We start from the raw sequence: 23,779 nt of genomic DNA on the forward strand, positions 1-23,779 counted from the left end.
GGATATATGCTTTCATTTCTCTTAGCTCGGAGTAGAATGGCTGCGTGACATGGTAGGAATATGTTTAAGATTTTAGATACTGCCAATATATAAGATAATTGACATCTTAACAATATTGCATTTTATTATCCATGGACATAGTATATACTCTATTTATTTAGGGTCCTGCCATCATCAGTGGATTAATGCTGATTATAAAAGCACTTAAGTCTGCACGTTTGATCTCTTGCTCTCCTTTGCCTTCTCTCACCTTCTTGCCTTCTGCCATGGACAAGGCCCTCACCAGATGCTGGCACCTTGATATTGAACTTACCAGCCTCAAGAATTGTGAGAAATTTTTTTTCTTTATAAATTATCCAGTCTTTGGTATTCTGTTACAGCAACACAAAGTGAACTAAGACAACAGGTTTGCACATTTTTTCATCAGAATTATCCCTAAATATTTCACATTTGACACTATGTCAATGTTGAATGTGTCATATAAATGTGAGGGGGTAATAAAGATATTTGTAGGCATCTGAGGCCTCACAAGGTTTGCCATGCAAACACCTACGTTGAAAATACTTTTTGGAGGAAGCACTCAAATAGTAATAGTAACAAATACAGGAGATTCTACAAGAGATATTGAAAGTGATGGTTATCAAATAGCTTAATTAAATATACTCCTCTCTCAGAAAAGAGGCTAGAAACAAAGAAAAAAGAGAAAGTAAATGCATAAAATCTGAAAGTCAAAATTAGAGGCAATGTGGAAAAAATGCTGGAGGGGAGTGGTTTTAAAAAAAAGGGACATAAGAGTATGCACAAGCACTTGTCTTAGAGGAAAGATACAGATAGTGATATGTTAAACAAACCAATAGACTTAAATAAATATACATTTGGTTGTTAAGTTCAGTGCAACTGGTAAAACAACAACAACAACAACAACAACAACAACAAAGAATTGGTAACTTTTAAACCAGCAGAAGAAAATTTACTCATCCAATTGATATCAGGAAAGAAGAACAAAAAAACCCCCAAAACTCCAAAAGATAGCACAGTTTAAGGTAAATACATAATTAAAATGGCAAATATTCTTAATGGGGAAATTTTAGATGCTTTATGATCTAGAGCAGTAGAAGGATTTCCACTATTCCTGCTACTATTTAATATAGTACTGAAGGTCCCTAACAACTTATGTGGAAAGAAAGAGAAATGAATGTAAAAAGAGATAAATCTGTCATTATTTGAAGATGAAATTATCTATCTGAACCCAGTAGAATCACAACAGCAAGTTATCAGAAATAAAAAATTCAGCTGTATTAGACTATAACCTATACAAATCAGTAATACTTATTTCAACTAGTAATAACTAGAAAATAGAATCAAAAATAAGAATATGCAAGGATTTTATTGAGAGGCAGTATTGCAAATTGGTAAGACCAAAGAATATGGAGTTAGATCACCTTTGTAGCTATGTGACTGTGGAAATTACTTAATCCTACTAAATAACTAAAATTATAAGGTATGAATTTTCTCCAAGTTAATCTATAAATTCAAGGAAAACCCAATGACAATTTAAGTTTTTGTTTTGTTTTATTTTTAGAGAAACACAACAAATCCAATCCCAAATGTATGTGGAAGAATAAAGGCTTAAGACTAGCTAATCAATCTTTAAAAAAAAGGTGGAAAGAAGGAGCACTTGCCCTACCACATGAGGACATACTAGAGAGTCACAGTAATGAGAACAGGGTATAATATGAATACACCAGAGGTTAGCCAACTTTTCTGTAAAAGGTCCAGAGAATAACTATCTTATACTTCAAAGACTCTGTGGTCTCTGGGGAAGAGACTGCCTTTTCAACAAGTGGTGCTGGGAAAACTGGATACTCATATGTAGGAGAATGAAATTAGACCTGTACCTTTCACCATATACCAAAATCAATTCAAAATGGATTAAATAATTAAATATACATTCTGAAACAATAAAAATCCTTAAAGAAAACATAGGGGAAACACTCCAGGAAGTAGGAGTAGGTACAGACTTAATGAATAGGACCCCAAAAGCACAGGCAACTAAAGGAAAAATAAACAAATGGGATTATATTAAACTAAAAAGCTTCTGCACAGCAAAAGAAACAATCAACAGAGTAAAAAGACAACCAACAGAGTGGGAGAAAATATTTACAAAATATACATCTGACAAAGGATTAATATCCAGAATATATAAGGAACTCAAACAACTTTACAACTAAAAAGCAAATAATCCAATTAAAAAATGGAGTTGAATAGGCATTTCTCAAAGGAAGATATACGAATGGCCAACAGACACATGAAAAATGCTGAACATCATTTGGCATCCAGGAAATGCAAATCAAGACCACTTTGAGATACCATCTCACTCCAGTTAGGATGGCTAACATCCAAAAGACTGAGAATGATTAAGTACTGGAGAGGTTGCAGAGAAAAAGGAACTCTCATACACTGTTGATGGGGCTGCAAAATGGTGCAGTCTTTATGCAAAATGGTATGGAGGTTCCTCAAACAATTGCAGATAGATCTACCATATGACCCAGCTATTCCACTGTTGGGAATATACCCAGAGGAATGGAAATAATCAAGCCGAAGGGATACTTGTACTCCAATGTTTATTGCAGCTCAGTAGCCAAGAGTTGGAACCAGCCCATATATCCATCATCTGATGAGTGGATAAGGAAACTGTGGTGTATCTACAAAATGGAATACTACTCTGCTATAAAAAAGAATGAAATACTACCATTCACAACAACATGGATGAACTTAGAGAAAATTATATTAAGTGAAATAAGTCAGGCACAGAAAGAGAAATACCACATTCCCACTTATTTGTGGGAGCTAAAAATAAATAAATAAATAAATAAATACACAAACAAATGAAGGGGGGGGGGAAGAAGACAGAATAACCACAAAGATTCCTTGAACTATTTAAGTCAAGTGAACAGATATGATGTGGGGTGGGGAGGGGATCAGGTGGAGAGAAATAGGTAAAGGAGCATGAAAATCAACTACAGTGTATATTAAGAAGTAAAGTTAAAAAAAAATTTAAGAATGAATCTAAAAATTTATATTCAGCATACAAATGTATGCTAAAACCCACAAAATATTAATGAGAGAAATTAAAGAAGACCTAAATAAATGGAGAGATATACTATGCTTAAAAAAAAAAATCTTGTTTGATCTTGATCTTGGACTTTTCAGCCTCCAAACTATGAGAAAATAAATTTCTGTTGTTTAAGTCAAAAAAAAAAAAAAAAAAAAGTCTCTGTGGTCTCTGCTGTGACTACTCTGTTGTTGTAGCACAAAAGCAGCCACATGTAAATAGCTAACTGTGGCTGTTTTCCAATAAAATTAATTTATGGATATCGAAATTCAAATTTCATGTAATTTTCACATGTCACCAATGTTCTTCCTTTTATTTTTTCCTAGTATTAGAAAATGTAAAAACCATTCTAAGCTCATGGGCCATAAAAATTTGGACCAAATGATTGGGTTCACTGGATGTAGTTTGCTAACACCAGAACAGACTGCTGCTACAGACCCAGGTACAAATAAGAACATAAAAACGAGTAGGCTGGATCTTATGTGTTTGCCTTTTGAGGTCCAATCTCCACCCTTTTCCACACTGCTCTATGACCCAGTGGTCTCCTTTACTTTCTAGATGCTGGTCAGTGGCTTATACAGGAGGTATGAATGGAAGTGAGTTTCCAGTAGTCACAAGGCAGATATGGCTGAGAACAAACCCATTGTAAGGTTTGTAGAATATGCATACAAATACATCCTCACTGGTGGAAAAAGAGTAGAACTCCAAGACAAGGGGTGGGCACATTTAAGCAGACATGGGTAAGACTAAGAACTTTGAACCTCCAATCCCTCTTAATCTTTCCTGCTTGTGGAGGCAGTCCCTACTCAAGAACCTGGGAATACCATTACTAGTCTGGTAACTGGCAATCTGAAGCCTGATCTCAATTGTGGCCTACAGTCAATGAGGTTGAAATGCCACAACTTCCCTTGTACACTGTATAGAAAGGGGTCCAAAGGCTTAGGAAGATAGGAATGTGGAGATAACTTTATTATATGCAACCTAATCATCCACGCTCTAACCATATCCCCTAGAAGGGCTCAAAGAACATTTTTTGATTTGCTTATTTAAATGGGAATATTGGAATCCTTGAGTGGTAGAGTCCAGGTGATAGTGCTTTACTATCAGAGAAAAGGTAGGAGCAATTATCACAGAAGCCACAAGAATGGAGTGGAATCAGAATGTTCTGACCATCTGTGGTGATGGTTAATTGAACACAGGATCCACAGGAATTAAATACACCAAAGCCTATTAGAATATATTGATGTATAGGTGTAAAAATTCTAGGTCTTATGGATGTAAATCTAACTTAAGTCCCTGTACGTGGTATTCATGGTCTCAGGCTCCAACCAGTTCCTATACCAGAATCCCTTGACTGAGGAGGAGGCAGGTTATCTTTGAGAAGAATCGTGCAATGTGGTCAAAGGTGTATACTGACTACGACTACCCCTCCACCCCTAGGCTTTTTCAAAGGGATCTATGGTCATTTGCTAGGTGACAAAACACTGGGGAAAGAGAAATTCCTAGCCTTTCTGGGGGTCGATAGACACTGGTAATAAACTGATGATAATCCTTGGAAACCAAAAAATATCATCAGGGCACTTTGGTCAGAGTGGAAACTTATGAAAGCCAGATGATAAATGGAGTTTTGGCCCCATTCTTTTTCCAAGTGGGCCCAGTGGAACTGTGAACCCAGTTTTTTTCCACCTCCAATCCCAGAGTACAGTGGAAATCCTTAACACATAAAGTGAAGGCAATTATGGTAAGAAGGCAAGAGAGAAAGCACATGTCCCTGCAACCATCTCTTGCTGCTCCCTCCCCACCAACAGTAAACCTAAGGTAGTATCACATCCCAGTGAAAAACTACATATTAGCTACGTCCCTGTGGAAAATTATGTATATTATTGCCACAAAGACCTGAAAGATAGAGGGGTAGTGATTCCTACCATATCCCATATCTATTTTGCTCACCTGTTTGGCTGCTTCAAACTCCAGGTCTTGTAGATAACTGTAGTTTATTACTATCACACATATTTTTAAACAGCCAATACTTTCCTAGAAGCGATATATTTAGTAAACCAAATAAAATGAGAAATTTCTACTAAACAACACAGCCATTGTCAACAGCTGCAACTGATCTAGCAAAAATATTTCATGCTCACATTTCTGTTAGTAAAGATAATCAGAAGCAGTTTTATTGCCCTCATGTGGCAGGGACAGCAGTATTCATTGTTTTACCTCAGTGCTTCGTCAACTCATTTTTTTTTCTCTGTCATAAAATAGACTGGACAGATGTCTTTATAAGTCTTGATATCTCACAAAATATCATGTAGGTCCATTAAACTGAGGACATTATGCAACCTAAATCTGGAGAGTAGAAAAGAACAAGCACCCTAGAGGTGTACCAGGGGATAGGATTAAAAAACTCAGGAGACTGCCAAACAGGTGAGGTTCTTAGGAATTGTAGTTTGGTGACATATCAGGAGATCTAAAGTGGAGACGAGTTGCTGTACTTTGCACTACCCATCACGACAAAAGGGGCAAAGTTCTTGATGAGCCTCTCTAGTTTCAAAGTCAATTTATACCAGATTTGGGGGTGCTGCTCTGACCTATTTACTGGGTAATGTGTAAGGTTGCTGGTTTTTTTTTTAATTGTAGTAAAATCTACACAACATAAATTTATCACCTTAATCATTTTTAAGCATACTGTTCAGCAACAGTAAGTACATTCACGTTGTTCTACAACCATCACCACCATCTCCAGAACTTATCTTCCCAAACTGAAATTCTGTACTGATTAAACAATAACTTTCCATTTCCTGCTTCTCCAAAACCCTGAAACCAGCACTCTACTTTTTCTCTCTATGAATTTGATTGCTCTAGGTTCCTCATGTAAGCAGAATCATACAATATTGCATGATTTTGTGTCTGGCTTATTTCACTTAGCGTAATGTCTTCAAGATTCATCATATGTCAAAATTTCCTTCCTTTTCAAGGCTGAATAATATTCCATTCTACGTTTATACACATCTCGTTGGCCCTTTCAACCACTGTTGGACATTTGGGTTGTTTTTACCAATAGGCTATTGTGAACTATGTTACCGTGAACATTGGTGTAAAAATATCTCTAATGATAGATATGTTGATTTGCTTCACTATAGTAACCTTTTATCTATCCATACATAGCCCATAACATCATGTAGTATACCTTAAATACACATATAAAATTTATTTAAAAATAAAACAAAATCTTTAAGTTCCTGCTTTCAATTCTTTTGGGTCTATACTCAGAAGTGGAATTACTGGATCATACGGTAATTCTTTGTTCAATTTTTTGAGCACCTGCCATACTGTTTTTCACAGTGGTGCACCATTTTACATTCACAACAGCAATGAGCTAGGGTTTCAATTTCTCTACATCCTTCTCAACGCTTCTTTTTTTAAATAATAGCATCCTAACATGTGCGAAGTGGTATCTCACTGTGATTTTGATTTGCATTTCCCTAATGGTAGTGGTGTTGTGCATCTTTCCACGGGATTATTCATCATTTGTATATCTTATTTGGAGATATATTTTTTTAAGTCCATTGCCAGGTGGCTAGTTTTGAGTGGGCCCTGTAGGAAGAAAAGGCTATAGCAGATTAAGGATGCTATGTAATAGCTACATTGCTATGTGGACCTTACAACTGAACAGATCTAAAAATACCAGAAGGGTCTATAGCTGGTAGAGATGTCCTTTGGTAATCCCGCATAAGAGAATCACTGCTTACATCCATAAAATTTTGGAGATAGGCCATCCCCTCTCTGTCAAATGCAATTTCCCATTTGGAAAGCAGTTCTGGGCTTGCTCTGGTTGAAACTGAATAACTGATCCTGGGATAACAAATAGCTATGTGCTCTGATCTGCCCATTATGAACTGGGTGATATCTAATCTACTGAACCATAAAAATGGATGTGCATCCCAGTATTCTACTCTTTAACGGAAATGTTATATATTGAGACTGGGCCCTAGTAGGCCCAGAAAGAATGGACTAAATGTGTAAGCAGGCAATTCAGATTTTCATGATACTTGTTCTCAGTGCTTTGCTGTTGCTCCTTCAGCCTTCTAAGAGAATTCCCTTTACCAGTTAATGGAAGAGGAAAAAGCTCAGGCCTGATTTATGGACAGATCAGCATTGATTGTCAACATCAGCCAGAAATGAACTGCTGCTGCATGAGAGCCTGAAAAGTATTAGTAAGGGAACTCTTCCCAGTGGGCAGAACTTGAGGCAATACACAGTGTGTAGGAGAGATGACTTGAAATATGGATCTGCATTAATTCACAGAGCAGTGGCTAACAAGTTAACCAGCTGATCAGGAACTTGAAAATGATAAGGTAGAAAGACTAATGATAAGGAAGTCTGAGGAAGATGAATTTAGATGGACCTGTCAAAATGGAACCAATGTAAATACTTACAAGAGAACATCCTCTACAGAGTAGACTCTCGACAATCAGGTAAACAAGATGGACCATTTAGTAGATGTCAGTCAGTCTTTTTCCATAGTAATTGTGGTGGTTGCTCAATGGGCTTATAGGTAGGAATCCAACAATCTGAACTTTTCTTTACCAAGGCTGATTTGCTTACCACACCAGCTGATTGCCCAACCTGCCAAAAGCAGAGGCCAACATAGCAATGTTCCCTGGGGGATCAGTTGGAATTAGCTGTGATTGTCCTCACAGGTGCAGACACACATTCTAGATAGGAATTTGCAGTTTCTACCCAAAGTTCTTCCAGTAGTTGAAATGTAGTTGATACACAGCATGAGGAATTATACATCAGTTAGAAGAGGAAGAGATGATGTACCTATAACAATATGAATGGATCTTAAAAACCCAGTGCTTACTGGAAAAAAGTAAGAAGTAGAATGGCCTAATATCATTTATGTAATTAAAGATAAATTGAATAAAAAACAATAGTATATTGTTTAAAGAACATATTCAAATAGAAATATACATTAAAACACATAAAATAGTTGTTTATTTTAGGGAGAGGGGAATGAGAGTGGGAATAAAATGAGTCGAAGTGTAGGTCCATGCAAAAATTGAAGGATGATAATATGCCATAAATTCATTAATGTGATTAACCCAACAACTCTGTACTTGGTGTAAAAGAAAAAGGGTGGGCAAGAACTCTAAAAAAATATAGAAGCCAAAGTTGAAAGATCTTTTTTTTACTTCCTCCTCTGTCATTCAAGACTTGAGTAGGTGAGTGCTGGCCAATTAGTTCAGTTTGTTAGAGCACAGCCTTATAACACCAAGGTCATGGGTTTAGATCCCCATACTGTAGCCCAAAACAAACAAAATAAATAAAGGGAAGACTCGAGTAGATAACTTAGGTCAAATTACTGGAAACTCCCATTCACATCTCTGAATCTTGACGCATGAAGATGCAGGTCAGTTTAGAAATCATTTATAGTGCAGTAGCACTGCCACTGAGAGTTCAATGCCCATTTGAACCATTTGAATCTGCCCAGCAGGGAATGCACGGGTCAATTGACATTGTCAACTGGTGCCAGTGCCATTGGTGGCATCCTAACTAGATTGCTCTGTGCATAGGGTGTCTTATTGATAGTATTCCTTAATTTCAGACTTTCTGACTCTGGATCTCCTGTCTTTATGTTGATTTGGGAGAAACCCAGTTTCCATCATATAATTTGTTTTCTGCTTAAATTCGCCAGATTAGATTCTGTTGTTTGCAACCAAACAGCCCGGGCTAATATCCCAGAGTCCTAACTGGGTTTTGGAATGCAAATGGCCTCATCAGCTGGCCTAAGTCCCCTTCATTCTTCTCTATTCTAGACAGAGCCAGTGTTTTGATTTTATGCACGAACCTTCACCACACAGCCGATAAAACTAGTGTGACAGATTCCAGGAATAAGGCTTAGAGTGTGATTAAATGGAATCGGCACTGTAATTGCATTATTTTAATATTTTCTGTGTTGGCTCTCTCAGTTATTAAATTTCTGCTCTTTAGTCAAGATGGCGGTGGCTGCGGCGGTTGGCATGGAGTAGCTGAGGTGGAAAAGGCAGCCACTGGGCCTCAGGTAGCCAGGAAACTAGTGGACCTTCCTCTTGCCATCTCTTAAGGGAGGACCGCTGCTGGTGGCCAGTCGTGAGGAGTGACCGCCACTTTGCCCCCGGCAGGAGAGGCTGCCTCATTTACAGGCAACAGCTTTGAAGTGTGGAGCAGGAAAAGAACTGTTTCTTAGCTGCAAAAGCGAGTCTCGAAACAGGGAACACGGCGCCAGGGCTGCTGTGGATGCAGACAGGATCCCGGAGGCCGGGGCCGCGCTGAAGGTGGCCAGCTGCCCTATTCAGGATTCTAGGTTTCAGGCCGGCATTAAAGAAGATTCCTGGGAGCACCTGAGCCACACCGCGACTGAACAGCCCGAGGTGGCAGCGGCCGAGAACGGGGAAGGCGACAGACCAGAGGCAGAGAGTGAGCTCCCGACCTGGCACAACCCTCTGAGTGACCCCTGGACCAGCCCTGTTTGGGGGTCTGACGCCCACCAGGCTCCCGCCTGCACCACCAGGCCACTCAACACCCCGGGGCTGCCTCCATTTTCCCAGGTGCTGGCAGCTCCGCCCGGCTCAGCCATCACTGAGCCTTCCCACTTGCTTGGCCTGGCGCGGGGCTTTCTGGAGCCTGCGGGCCGGCCTCCCCTCCCACTCCCTCCGTGGTTCTCTGGCGGGTTGGTGGCGTGGGGTGTCCCCGGCCAGTGTCGGGAGGGCAAGGAAGTATGGGCGGGCCGACTGTCACTCCACCACACCAGGGACTCCAGCCCCCGGTAAACTTCCTGTTACTGAGAGGCAGTAACCATCTCTGTGGCCACCAGTTCGGAAAAAAGCCTAACCAATTTCTAGTTGGGAATAGTGTGGTAGGAGAGTTCCCAGGTCCGCTTGAACCTGCCGGAGAGCTGGCTGCAGGTGGGCGCTAGACTCGGTTTATACCGGGGGGATACAAAGGTGAACAAGTCCCGAGAAAGATCTACACAGTGCTACAAAGGCACCCAGAGCGACTGGTCGTCTGTGCCTACCAGAAACCTGGTAGACTTCCTGGGCGAGGCGGTGCCGAGCAGGGTCTTGAAGGCCCAGCTGATAGACCAGGGTTGCAGAAGACACACCCCAGCCCAGCACAGTGTGCACAGAGTGGGGAGACATGCGGCTAGGGAGGCGGAGACTCGACAGAAACCACACGCCCTGTGGGGTCGCCACTGCACGATCCAACAGCCTGGGCCAGAGCACACGGAACAGGGAGAAGTCCTGCACAGGAAGTGAAAGCTCAACAGCGATCACACACCCTGTGGTACGTGATCCACCAGCCCAGCAGAGTCCAAGCTGACCAGAAAGGTGGCTCCCCGGAGAAGCCCAAGACCCAAGGCAACCACACACACAAGGTACTAGAGGCCAACTGAGCAGCCACGGAGGTAGCCATACCAAATTGGCAACCACAGCAACATCCTACTTATTCATTAGTCTCAAACTGGTGGACTGTTCAACCCCCTGCCACAATGAATAAACACCAAAAAAAAGACACCAGAAATACAAAAAATCAAGAAAGTACACCACCAAAAGTTAATAAATCTCAAACTCCAGATCCTATAGAACAAGAAGCCCTTGAAATGACTGACAAGGAATTTCGAGTGATAATTCTAAGGAAACTGAATGAGATACAAGAAAACACAGCTAGACATCATGATGAAATGAGGAAAAGTATACAGGATCTGAAAGAGGAAATGTACAAAGAAATCAATGTCTTGAAAAAAAATGTAGCAGAACTTGCTGAACTGAAGAAGTTATTCAGCGAAATAAAAAACACAACGGAGAGTATAACCAGCAGGCTTGTCGAGGTTGAAGAGAGAACCTCTGAACTTGAAGATGGGCTGTTTGAAATAACACAAGCAGACAAAAAGAAAGAAAAAAGAATCAAGGACATGGAAGAAAATCTGAGAGAGATATCAGACAACCTTAAGCGCTCAAATAACCGAGTCATGGGTATTCCAGAAGGGGAGGAAAATGGAGATTCCATTGAAAACATATTCAAAAAAATAGTGGCAGAAAACTTCCCAGGTATAGGAAAAGTCACAGATCTTCAGATCCAGGAAGCTCAACGATCTCCAAACGTATTCAACCCAAAAAGGCCTTCTCCAAGACATGTCATAGTCAAATTGGCAAAACTCAGAGACAAAGAGAGAATCTTAAAAGCTGCAAGAGAGAAGCGTCAAATCACCTATAAGGGAGCCCCAGTCAGGCTAACATCAGACTTTTCATCACAAACCCTAAAAGCTAGAAAGGAATGGGATGATATTTTCAAAATACTAAAAGACAAAGATTGCCAGCCAAGAATACTCTACCCTGCAAGGCTATCCTTCTGAAATGAAGGGCAAATAGTATATTTCTCAGACAAACAAAAACTGCGGGAGTTCACTACCACACGACCACCCTTACAAGAAATCCTCAAGGGAGTACTGGGTTTGGTTCCTGAAAAATAACTACCACTGCCAAAAAAACCCAAGAAAAATCAATAACCACCAGTGTAATAAAAATGGCATTCATGAAGAGAAAACAAGCAAACAAAAACACTATCTACATCCTAAGGAACCAACAAACACAGAAACCAAACATTAAATCAGAAAGCAAGGAACAAAAGACACCTAAGACAACCAAACAACCCATAAAATGCTAGGAATAAATCAACACCTTTCAATAACAACTCTTAATGTAAAAGGCTTAAATTCCCCAATCAAAAGACACAGACTGGCTGACTGGATCAAAAAGCAGGACCCAACTATATGCTGCCTACAAGAGACCCACCTCACCCATAAAGATTCACATAGACTAAGAGTGAAAGGATGGAAAAAGATTTACCATGCAAACAGAAAAGAAAAACGAGCTGGAGTAGCTATTCTTATATCTGACAAAATAGACTTTAAACTAAAAACCATAAAAAGAGACAATGAGGGACACTACTTAATGATAAAAGGACTGATCCATCAAGAAGACATAACAATCATAAATATGTATGCACCCAATGTCAGAGCAGCCAGATTTATAAAACAAACTCTATTAGATCTAAAGAAGGAAATAGACACTAATACCATAATAGCAGGGGACCTGAACACCCCACTGTCAATATTAGACAGATCATCTAGGCAAAAAATCAGTAGAGAAACAAAAGATCTAAACAAGACTCTAGACCAATTGGAATTGGCAGATATCTACAGAACATTCCACCCAACAACCTCAGAATATTCATTCTTCTCATCAGCACATGGATCATTCTCCAGGATAGATCACATATTAGGTCACAAATCAAGTCTCAATAAATTCAAAAAAGTTGGATTTATCCCATGTATCTTCTCAGACCACAATGGATTAAAACTAGAAATTAATAACAAATGAAACTCTGGAAACTATACAAACACATGGGAATTAAACAGCATTCTACTTAATGACATATGGGTCCAAGAAGAAATCAAGCAGGAAATCAAAAAATTTATTGAAACTAATGAAAACAATGATACATCATACCAAAACCTGTGGGATACTGCAAAAGCAGTATTGAGGGGAAAATTTATTGCATTAAACGCTCACTTTAGAAGAATGGAAAGATGGCAAGTGAACAACCTAACACTTCACCTTAAAGAACTAGAAAAACAAGAACAATCTAAACCTAAAGTTAGCAGATGGAAAGAAATCATTAAGATCAGAGCAGAACTGAATGAAATTGAAAACCAAAGGACAATTCAAAAGATCAACGAATCAAAAAGTTGGTTTTTTGAAAAGATAAATAAAATTGACAAACCATTAGCATGGCTAACAAAAAAAAGAAGAGAGAAGACTCAAATAACCAAAATTAGAAATGAAAAAGGCGATATTACAACTGATTCATCTGAAATACAAGGAATCATTCGAGACTACTATAAACAACTATACGCCAACTAATTTGAAAATCTGGAGGAAATGGATAAATTTCTGGACACACACAAGCTCCCAAAACTGAACCGTGAAGATGTAGAAAGTTTGAACAGACCAATAACAATAAAGGAGATTGAAGCTGTTATCAGAAGGCTCCCAACAAAGAAAAGCCCAGGACCAGATGGATTCACAGCAGAATTTAACCAAACATTCAAAGAGGAATTGACACCGATTCTTTACAAACTATTCCAAAAGATTGAAACGGACGCAAATCTCCCAAACTCATTCTATGAAGCAAACATCATCCTGATACCAAAACCAGGTAAAGATATAACCAAAAAAGAAAACTACAGGCCGATATCCTTGATGAATATAGATGCAAAAATCCTCACTAAAATACTAGCAAACAGAATACAGCAACACATACGTAAAATTATTCATCATAATCAAGTGGGATTCATCCCAGGGATGCAAGGTTGGTTCAACATACGCAAATCAATAAATGTGATACACCATATTAATAAACTCAAACACAAGGACCATATGATCATCTCTATAGATGCTGAAAAAGCATTTGATAAAGTTCAGCACTCATTCATGACAAAGACCCTCTATAAGTTAGGTATACAGGGAAAGTATCTCAACATAATTAAAGCCATATATGCCAAACCCACTGCCAATATCATCCTGAATGGGGAAAAGCTGAAAGCTTTTCCTTTAAGAACAGGAACTAGACAAGGATTCCCAGTCTCACCACTCCTATTCAACATAGTGTTGGAAGTACTAGCCAGAGCAATCAGAGAAGAGAAGGAAATAAAGGGCATCCAGATTGGAAAAGATGAAGTCAAACTGTCCCTGTTTGCAGATGACATGATCCTATATATCGAACAGCCTAAAACCTCTACAAAAAAACTGTTGGAATTGATAAATGATTTCAGCACAGTAGCAGGATACAAAATCAACACACACAAATCAGTAGCATTTCTTTTCTCCAATAGTGAACATGCAGAATGAGAAATCAAGAAAGCCTGCCCATTTACAATAGCCACCAAAAAAAAAATAAAATACTTAGGAATTGAGTTAACTAAGGTGGTGAAAAATCTCTATAATGAGAACTACAAACCACTGCTGAGAGAAATTAGAGAGGATACAAGAAGATGGAAAGATATCCCATGCTCTTGGATTGGAAGAATCAACATAGTGAAAATGTCCATACTACCCAAAGTGATATACAAATTCAATGCAATCCCCATCAAAATTCCGAAGACATTTTTCTCAGAAATGGAAAAAACTATCCAGTCATTTATATGGAACAATAAAAGACCATGCATAGCCAAAGCAATGCTGAGCAAAAAAAATAAAGCTGGAGGCATAACACTACCCGACTTTAAGCTATACTACAAAGCTATAATAACCAAAACAGTATGGTACTGGCATAAAAACAGACACACTGACCAATGGAATAGAATAGAGAATTCAGAAATCAACCCACACACTTACTGCCATCTGATCTTTGACAAAGGCACCAAGCCTATTCACTGGGGAAGGGACTGCCTCTTCAGCAAATGGTGCTGGGATAACTGGATATCGATATGCAGGAGAATGAAACTAGATCCATACCTCTCACCGTATACTAAAATCAACTCAAAATGGATTAAGGATTTAAATATACACCCTGAAACAATAAAACTTCTTAAAGAAAACATAGGAGAAACACTTCAGGAAATAGGACTGGGCACAGACTTCATGAATACGACCCCAAAAGCACCGGCAACCAAAGGAAAAATAAACAAATGGGATTATATCAAACTAAAAAGCTTCTGCACAGCAAAAGAAACAATTAAAAGAGTTAAAAGACAACCAACAGAGTGGGAGAAAATAATTGCGAAATATACATCTGACAAAGGATTAATATCCAGAATATATAAGGAACTCAACTTTACAAGAAAAAAACAAGCAACCCAATTAAAAAATGGGCAAAAGAGCTAAGTAGGCATTTCTCTAAGGAAGATATACAAATGGCCAACAGACATATGAAAAAATGCTCAACATCACTCAGCATCCGGGAAATGCAAATCAAAACCACATTGAGATACCATCTAACCCCAGTTAGGATGGCTAAAATCCAGAAGACTCTGAACGATAAATGCTGGTGAGGTTGCGGAAAAAAAGGAACTCTCATACATTGTTGGTGGGACTGCAAAATGGTGCAGCCTCTATGGAAAATGGTATGGAGGTTCCTCAAACAATTGCAGATAGATCTACCATACGACCCAGCTATCCCACTGTTGGGAATATACCCAGAGGAATGGAAATCATCAAGTCGAAGGTATACCTGTTCCCCAATGTTCATCGCAGCACTCTTTACAATAGCCAAGAGTTGGAACCAGCCCAAATGTCCATCATCAGATGAGTGGATACGGAAAATGTGGTACATCTACACAATGGAATACTACTCAGCTATAAAAACGAATGAAATACTGCCATTTGCAACAACATGGATGGACCTTGAGAGAATTATATTAAGTGAAACAAGTCAGGCACAGAAAGAGAAATACCACATGTTCTCACTTATTGGTGGGAGCTAAAAATTAATATATAAATTCACACACGCACACACACACACAAACACACACACACAAAACCGGGGGGGGGGGGGGGAAGAAGATATAACAACCACAATTACTTGAAGTTGATACGACAAGCAAACAGAAAGGACATTGTTGGGGGGGAGGGGCGGAGGGAGAAGGGAGGGAGGTTTTGGTGATGGGGAGCAATAATCAGCCACAATGTATATCGACAAAATAAAATTAAAAATTAAAATAAATAAAATAAATTAAATCCTAAAAAATAAATAAATACATAAATAAAATAAATGTTGAAGAGAGGTAATTCAAATTAACAAACAAACAAAACTACTGGACTAAAAGCAGAGTCGCAAACTACAAAGTCAATATTTTTTAAATCTATTGTATCTCTGTATTGTAGCCACAAATAATTAGAAAATAATGTGTAAGAAATTCCATTTATAGTAACATAAGAAATAACCTCCATAAAAATAGTTAAAAACTTACTTAAATTTGACAAAAGACATGAGGGACCTCTACACTGAAAACTATGAATCATGATGAAGAAAATTTAAAGGTGCTGTAAATAAAAGGAAAGATATATTATGTTCATATAAGGAAATAAAAAATACTGCCAAGATACCAGTTTTCCTGATAATGATCTATAGATTTAATAAGAGATCCAGACAAAAATTTCAGCATTTCTTTTGTATAAAAATTGACAAATCAATTTTAAAATTTATATGGAAATTCAAAGGACCTAGAATAGCCAAAACTATTATAAAGAAGAACAAAGTATAGGACTTACATTACCTGATTTTACAATATAGCTACAGTAATCAAAATAGTATGGTATTGGAGAAATGATAGCACTATGGTCTAATGTTTATGTCCTCCACCCCAAATTCATTTGTTAAAACCTAATCACCAATGTGATGGTATTAGGAGATAGTGTCTTTGGCAGGTAATTATGTCATGAGGTTGGAGCCCTCATGAATGGGATTATTGCCTTTACACAAGAGGCCCCAGAGAGCTGCCTCTTCCCTTGCACTGTGTGAGGACACAGTTAGAAGGCACCATCTATGAACGAACCAGGAAGCGAGCCCTTGCCAGACATTGAATCTGCCAGCACCATGATCTTGACTTCCCAGCTTCCAGAACTGTAAGAAATAAATTCCTGTTGCTTATAAACTAAAAAAAAAAAAAAAAAAAAAAAAAAATTTCTGCTCTTTAAATATTACCGCACTATTGAAAAAGTATGGAGAGTTGTTAGAAAATATCTACTTTCTTGCTAAAAACTAGCAACAGATAATAGTTAGTTGCCATATTGCAGTTTTTACGCAAAAGAAAATGGTTCATAATTTTATAATCTGAATCAATGTTTTCATTCCATGGAATTTTCAGTCCTTCCTAGGGGGGGCCTTCAGGTATCCCATATTGTCAGGAAGAACTTGTTTATCACAATGTACAAGTTGTTGACCGGACATACTGAAGACTTTGATGTATCACTAACTTTTTGATAAATATCTGAAACTCTTATTAAAGACATATATGTATGATACTGGTTGTTATTATCCAATATCTGGAATTAATAACTGGATTAGTAGTATTTTAGCCTGAGAACAAATTCCTATTCCTTAAATAATTAAAAAGTTAATTGTTAATAAATTAATAAAGTAATAAATTTATTTGCTATTATTAGCATTTACAATTCACTTTCTAGCCTTATCAGCTGTGGGGCACATCCACACACACACCACCTCAGTGATTAACTTGTGTGTATCAGCAAGAAATATGACATATTTTCAAGTGTGGTTTTCCTTGTTTGAACTATTAAAATCTTATTCAAACTAATAGGAAAAGATTCACTATAGCATTTCCCAGTAAGACTTAATCCACAAAAAATATAGACTCTCAGACCAATTCAAAGGGTTTTACTGTTGTATTCTTTAAATTCCACAATCTTATTTTAAGACTATCATATGGTGAGCCTGGCAAGCAGCATGAAGATGAAGGCCTAGTGCGTGAGCTCCCTTTAAGACTGGGATCTCAAATGGAAGTCCTCTTCCAACCAGACTGATACTGCTGGCAGAAGTCTATAAAATATCCACTTTCATTAAAAACATCAGCCTGGCTGTCAAAATGTCCTAGGCCTTAACCTGGTGTGCTGATGTTCTGACATGGTTCCGCTAAAACAAATAGAAACCATGTTAAGACTCCTTAAAAATATTCATCTAGAATCTGACTAGGTATTTATTTCTGAAATGATTAAATTGGTTTGGTTATAATTTCAAAAAATTTTTTTTTTACATAAATGAGATAATTCACCATAGTGAAAGAAAAATATTGATTTGGGTTTGAGCTTAGCTATAGCACCATGCTAATTTGAATAAACATGTAGCATTAATTTATTATTTAAGAAAAAAATGAATCAATAGATAACTACATCCAAACAGCAGAAATGTAAAAGGGTAAATTTTACTGGGTTCTTGAAAGTATGTGGTTAATTCTTCTAATGTTTTGAGTAAAAATACAACCAAGTATAACAAAAATATCTGGATTAGGATAACATTAGGGAAGGAACGAGGGGAAATGGCTAAGTGAGGAAAAAATATGATTTTTAAATTTGTGATGAAGTAAGATAGAAATTTACATAGAAATAACAGTGAATCTATATCACCGCATTATCACCAGATGCACACAGAGAAGATATTCACACAATTCTTGTAAAATACTGAGGCCGTAAAAGTAAAGGGAAAATGACTCTTGGCAGAATCTATCTTGAGTTACTGCCAAGACCTAAATGTTCCTAAGGTGGCTTAAGACATTTGATGAACTCAAAGCACAGCCAGGTTGTGTAGCTCCTAAAATTTTGCTTCTTTATAGTTCTTCCTCACAAGCTTTTATATGTATAAAACAGCATAAATTAGTAATACAATGGGTTATTAAATAAAAAATATCCAAGAGAACATACCCATTGACATTCCCTGGAAATCATAAATACAATTCCAAAATAACTATTAAAAAATGATTGGCTTAATCTAAGCCAATGCCAAAGCTAAGAAAGATACTAAAATACCTATGGTATAAAAAGGAGATACTTATGCATAAGAAATAAAGAGCAAAGAGATAGTCACACGACTTACTGGAAGCCCCTGTTTTCCTGGTAGCCCAACTTTTCCAGGGTTTCCTGAAATGCCATCTGCTCCATGGTCTCCTTCCATTCCTTTTGGCCCAGGTAGGCCTGGGAGTCCCTTGATAATTAAAAATTACTTAGATTATTGAGAGATGCTGGATAGATGTTTAAATAACAAATACTTTTGTATTTATGGGGGATGGGCAGAGAGGACGTTTATATTTTTATACCCTGTTCCAGGGAAAATTTTCCTCTGTTTTCTGGATTCCTTAATGATTTACTATTTGTATTCAACAGATAGCTGTCTTTAAAAGTTCCCTAAACAAAAATGACAAGCTAATCAGCAATTTATTGTGCAGCTTTTTGAGCGTTAGTGTAATTATCTGGTATTTCTCATTCTGTCAGCCCATACTTTATCTAGCTGTATAGAGAAAAGATCAGCTATATGCACCTGTCAGCTTAGGATATAGGCTGTCATTCAACATCTGCAAAACCTTGGATTGTGTTGTTTTCCCAAGAAACAAATTATGGCTCTTTTTGCTGCCTTTTTGAATCAGATACTTACATGACTGAAGAAAAGTCTGAACATTTTGTTTCTACTCTTGGGCAACTGGATTTTATCTGTAGGGATTTTCTGATCTGAATGTGCCTATAATTTATGTTCATTTCTCTGCTTCTTTTGAACCAACACAAGCCACCCAAAGCAGTTATCTAAGCCTTCACTACGTGACATTAGCAGGAAGTCTTTGCTAATAAACCAGTCAACACATATCTGCCTGGCCAGAGAAGGCTAAGGTAGTATAAATCTTTGTTCTGTGATGAAAAGATTTAAAAAATATTTTTCCTGACTTTCCATTCCATTTGCCAGGAGAGTAAGAGGCTGAGTCCTTCAATTAAAATACAGCTAATGTTTTCTTAATTATTCTTGAAGATTCTGACCTTTGTCAATATTCATTTAGTCGTGATTCTAGGTTCCCTGATTTTCAGTGGTTCACCATCAGAGAGAAGCATAAGTCCACAGAGAAAGTTCCATAACACAGGAAAAGAGCATCCTTCAACTGCAGGGACTTACATTTAAACAGCAAGTTTGGTTTTGAGTTAATGGTCGTATTTTGTTACCTCTGTATTCCAGTATGGGTTTAAATGTTTCTTTTAAGACGATCTGATTTATCCAACATGACATAATTGGCCCCAAACTTTTCTACTTGCTAAAGTTGCCCATTCTATTTGGAAAAACAAGGAAGATGAAAGAAACTTGTTACTTACAGGGATTCCATGTTTCCCAGAAGGGCCAGGAACTCCTTTTTTCCCTTTGGGACCCTAAACATGGGAGGCAAAGTTGTCAATTAACTGTGATAAACAATTAAAATGAAGCCATAGGAAAGTATGCTGAGACCTGGATGGTGCAGCAAGTACCGCCAGTTAACTAGTTGTATATCACTGGGATTGCCATTTAACTTTCCTGGGAGTCACTTTGTTCATCTGAAAATGAGACAATTTGACCAGAGAATGTACGAATTTCCTTATCACTCCAAATTCTATGATTTAAGAATTGAAGTTCTGGGCTGAGCCCGTGGTGCACTCGGGAGAGTGCGGCGCTGGGAGCGCGGCGACGCTCCCGCCGCGGGTTTGGATCCCATATAGGAATGGCCGGTGCACTCACTGGCTGAGTGCCCGTCACGAAAAAAAGACAAAAAAAAAAAAAAAAAAAAAAAAAAAAGAATTGAAGTTCTAGCTCTAAAAAGGAACTAAAAAGATTATTTAATAAATGTCCCCACTTTAAGGCGGGGTCCTTGTCTCCTTTTGAAAGTGGCTAAATAATTAATTCAGTAAATATTGACTGAGTATCATGCATCAGGGATTCTGTTATGTGCTAGGAATGGAAAGACAAACTTCCTGCTTGCAAGGCACTTTGGTGTAATGAGGGACATGAACCCATAGCCTAAAATGTGCTTCTCTGGAAACGCAGAGAAGAACATACTTGTGAATCAAAGAAAAGATATTCATTTCCCATGGAACTGTTTGTTTTTTCCATGTGTGAGATGTTTTAAATCATAATTGATTCAGCAGTCACTGGTCTGCCAGGATAGTTAGGCACTCTGCCCTTGCAAATCATACCATTGTTCTGATGATATGCTAAAATTATTTTAAGGAAAAACCTGTGGAAAAGAGTGACCTGGTTCACAAATAAGAAAAACAATTATATTGTCATTACCAGACACAATTCTCAGAAGTCATCAAAAGTTCTCACAAACAGGGTAATTCCACCAAAAAGGGATGTTAAGTTATTCAAATTTGAAGACAAATTAGGCCAAAGATTCAATTTAACAACAACAACAAAAGAAACAACTTCATAAGATGTCACATTTTCTCAAAACAAGCTTAAATATTTTAAGAAGAAATAGTATAGGCTGTCATAAAGAACATTTTCTGTAAGAGATAAAAATTCAACTTTGATAATGAGGAGATATGTGGATCAAGGGTTCTACCTCCAACTTTGAAAACTATTTTACTTGCCTTAAAAGTCACTAATGCAGTCTTTCTAAGGGTAAGGAAACCAGAAAATGGGATAGTTGTTGACCTCGGTTCAGTTGAGGTATATACAATTTCTGGAACATATAATACTATAGTAAAATATGTCTTTCAGAACACAATAAAGAGGTTAAAAGAAAAGCAAATAAAGACTATCATAAAACTGCAAAAAGTTCTGATTTTAGTCATCTTGAATAGTACTAATTAAATAACATATTAATCATGATAATATTCAAATATGTTAACCAGTGTTTTTTTTCCTTCATGGTATTTCTTTTTTTGAAAAAAGATAGATCTGTTCTAGACTTGTGATTTTTCAAAACAGACTTTTCCTTGGCTTATGAATTTCAAAATAGTCCAATAAAACTCATTGTGGAGGTAATAGTTTGAGAAAAACATATTTTCAGTTTCAAAAACATGCTTTGTAAATATAAAAGACTGATTCTTAAATATTGAAAGTCTACCTTTGAGTATCAAAAACCAAGGTTATGAAGGACTCAAGTCATAAAATTCATGCCATAAAAGAACAGATTTAGAAGAATTACAATAATGTGAGTTTTTTCTACGTAAGGGGATATAAAGATCTTCAAGTTTGGAAAAAAGAACAGGAGAAGCAGAAGAGAAGCAAGACTGTTAAACACTGACAAAAACCTCTGAGAAGTGCCCTTTGCCCCATCCTGCCCTCAAGTCCTGGGGTGAGTAGAAACAATAATACTCCCAGATAAGTTTGGGGATTTAAGCACAGAGATGATATCTACAGAGACTAAAGTCCTCATTGAGAAGTCCATACAAAGTGCACTAAGTGTCAGCAACACAGTAGAAATTTCTGTCCTAGAGATGTCTCAGACAGTGAGCTGGAGAAAGTCTCTGAGTCCTCCACCACCCAGCATGGTGTGGGGAGCAGAAGAATGTTATTTCCATGGCTCTGAGAGCCCTATCTGGGGAGGCTTTACACCTGAAATGAGAAAATCACTGTACCTGCGGGCATGAGGCAAAGAACTTCTGCCAGGAGAGCCAAGGTAGATGCCAACATAGTAGATGATGGCAACTGGGGGCCTCTAGGGATGCTAGTGTAAATAGATGATGACTGAAGACCAAACTCACCTCCCGCTTCCCTCTCCCACCATTGCCTCCCAGAATGTACCTGCAAACTTGAGGAAAGAATAAATGGAGAAAACTCTAAGTCAAAAGCAGGATACTTGAGTGGATGGAGTTAAAGGTCCATTGACTAGATTTCCAACAGTTAAGTTTCTACCATCAGGCAGGATGGGTACTCAGGACAGATGCTAAGATCCATTATAGAAAACATAAACAAAATTACACTTTTAATGTACCACACATGTATGTGAGTGTCTTATCCCGAGTAATTAAATAACAAAATAAAAACAAAGAGATTCATATATTATGACAAATCAGTTACATTTTGGGGTAGCATTATGTTGGGGATTATTTCAGAAGAGTTAAATATTGTACCCTGAAATCTATATCTGTGGGCCTATCATCATGAAAACTAGAATGTTATTCAGACTCGGATGAGCATCAGGAAGAAGCTCACAATATAATAGCACAAAAGGAAAATTATGAATATAAAAAATATTTTTAAAGTATATTTTGCTAATTATAGTAGGACAATTATGGCAAAATCTATCTATTGAACACCAGGAGTGTTTAACAAATAACAAAACTATAGTTTCTGCTGTTCTTAGATGTTCAATTCAGAAAAGATTTCCTTATTACAATTATTGTCACCATAACTAAAAGAAAGTCGGCCAGCTGGAAAAACCATGGTCTTAACAATGGAGGTTTAAAATACATAGAGATCACTAAAGTATAGAACATCGCTACCTGTTATGGACTGAATGTGTCTTCCCCAAATTCTTTGTTGAAATCCTAAACTCCAGTGTGAAGGTATTAGGAGGTGGGACTTTTAGGAAGTAATGAGGTCATGAGGGTAGAACCCTTACAAATGGGATTAGTGCCCTTATAAAAAGAAACCCCAGAGAACTCTCTGGTTCTCTTTTCACCATATGAAGATACAGTGAGAAGCCAGCACTCTGCAATATGCAGGAAGACCCTCACTGGAACCTGACCATGCTGGTATCCTATCTCAAATTTTCAGCCTCCAGAACTGTGAGAAATAAATTTTTGTTGGTCATAAGCCGTCCAGTCTATGGTACTTTTTTATAGCAGCCCAATCTAAGACAGTTCCTTTTTTGAATTTGCACATTTAAAAAAAATCTCAGAGCTGGAATTACTGGATGGTCTTATAGCTAAACTAAGAGCTAAACATGACCAAACATTACTCCTACACAGGGGTGGTCTGTTCAGTAGGAAATTACAGATTGGGACAAGGTAAAGAAAATATGTTGTCATATAAGGCATTAATAGATGATTAAGTTGGTACCAGAATAATGAAAAAAAGTCAAGTTACTCTTTAACCAATCCCCCCAAATTCAAATATAATAAAGGTAGAAGTACTCTATGCTACTTC

The 23,779-nt window shown here is 37.7% G+C and overlaps 1 protein-coding gene across 1 annotated transcript in view; it reads right to left on the minus strand.

The window, feature by feature from the left end:
* Positions 1 to 23,779, minus strand: part of COL24A1 (collagen type XXIV alpha 1 chain) — a 354,783-nt gene that overhangs the window by 57,208 nt on the left and 273,796 nt on the right. The window contains exons 45-46 of the mRNA XM_063105785.1: positions 20,023 to 20,076; positions 18,767 to 18,874 (exon numbers count right to left, since the gene is read on the minus strand). Of these exons, the coding sequence (XP_062961855.1) occupies positions 18,767 to 18,874; positions 20,023 to 20,076 (162 nt within the window). The remainder of the gene's footprint in view (positions 1 to 18,766; positions 18,875 to 20,022; positions 20,077 to 23,779) is intronic.

Source organism: Cynocephalus volans, chromosome 8, assembly GCF_027409185.1.
Source record: "Cynocephalus volans isolate mCynVol1 chromosome 8, mCynVol1.pri, whole genome shotgun sequence".
Taxonomy (NCBI): Eukaryota; Metazoa; Chordata; class Mammalia; order Dermoptera; family Cynocephalidae; genus Cynocephalus; species Cynocephalus volans.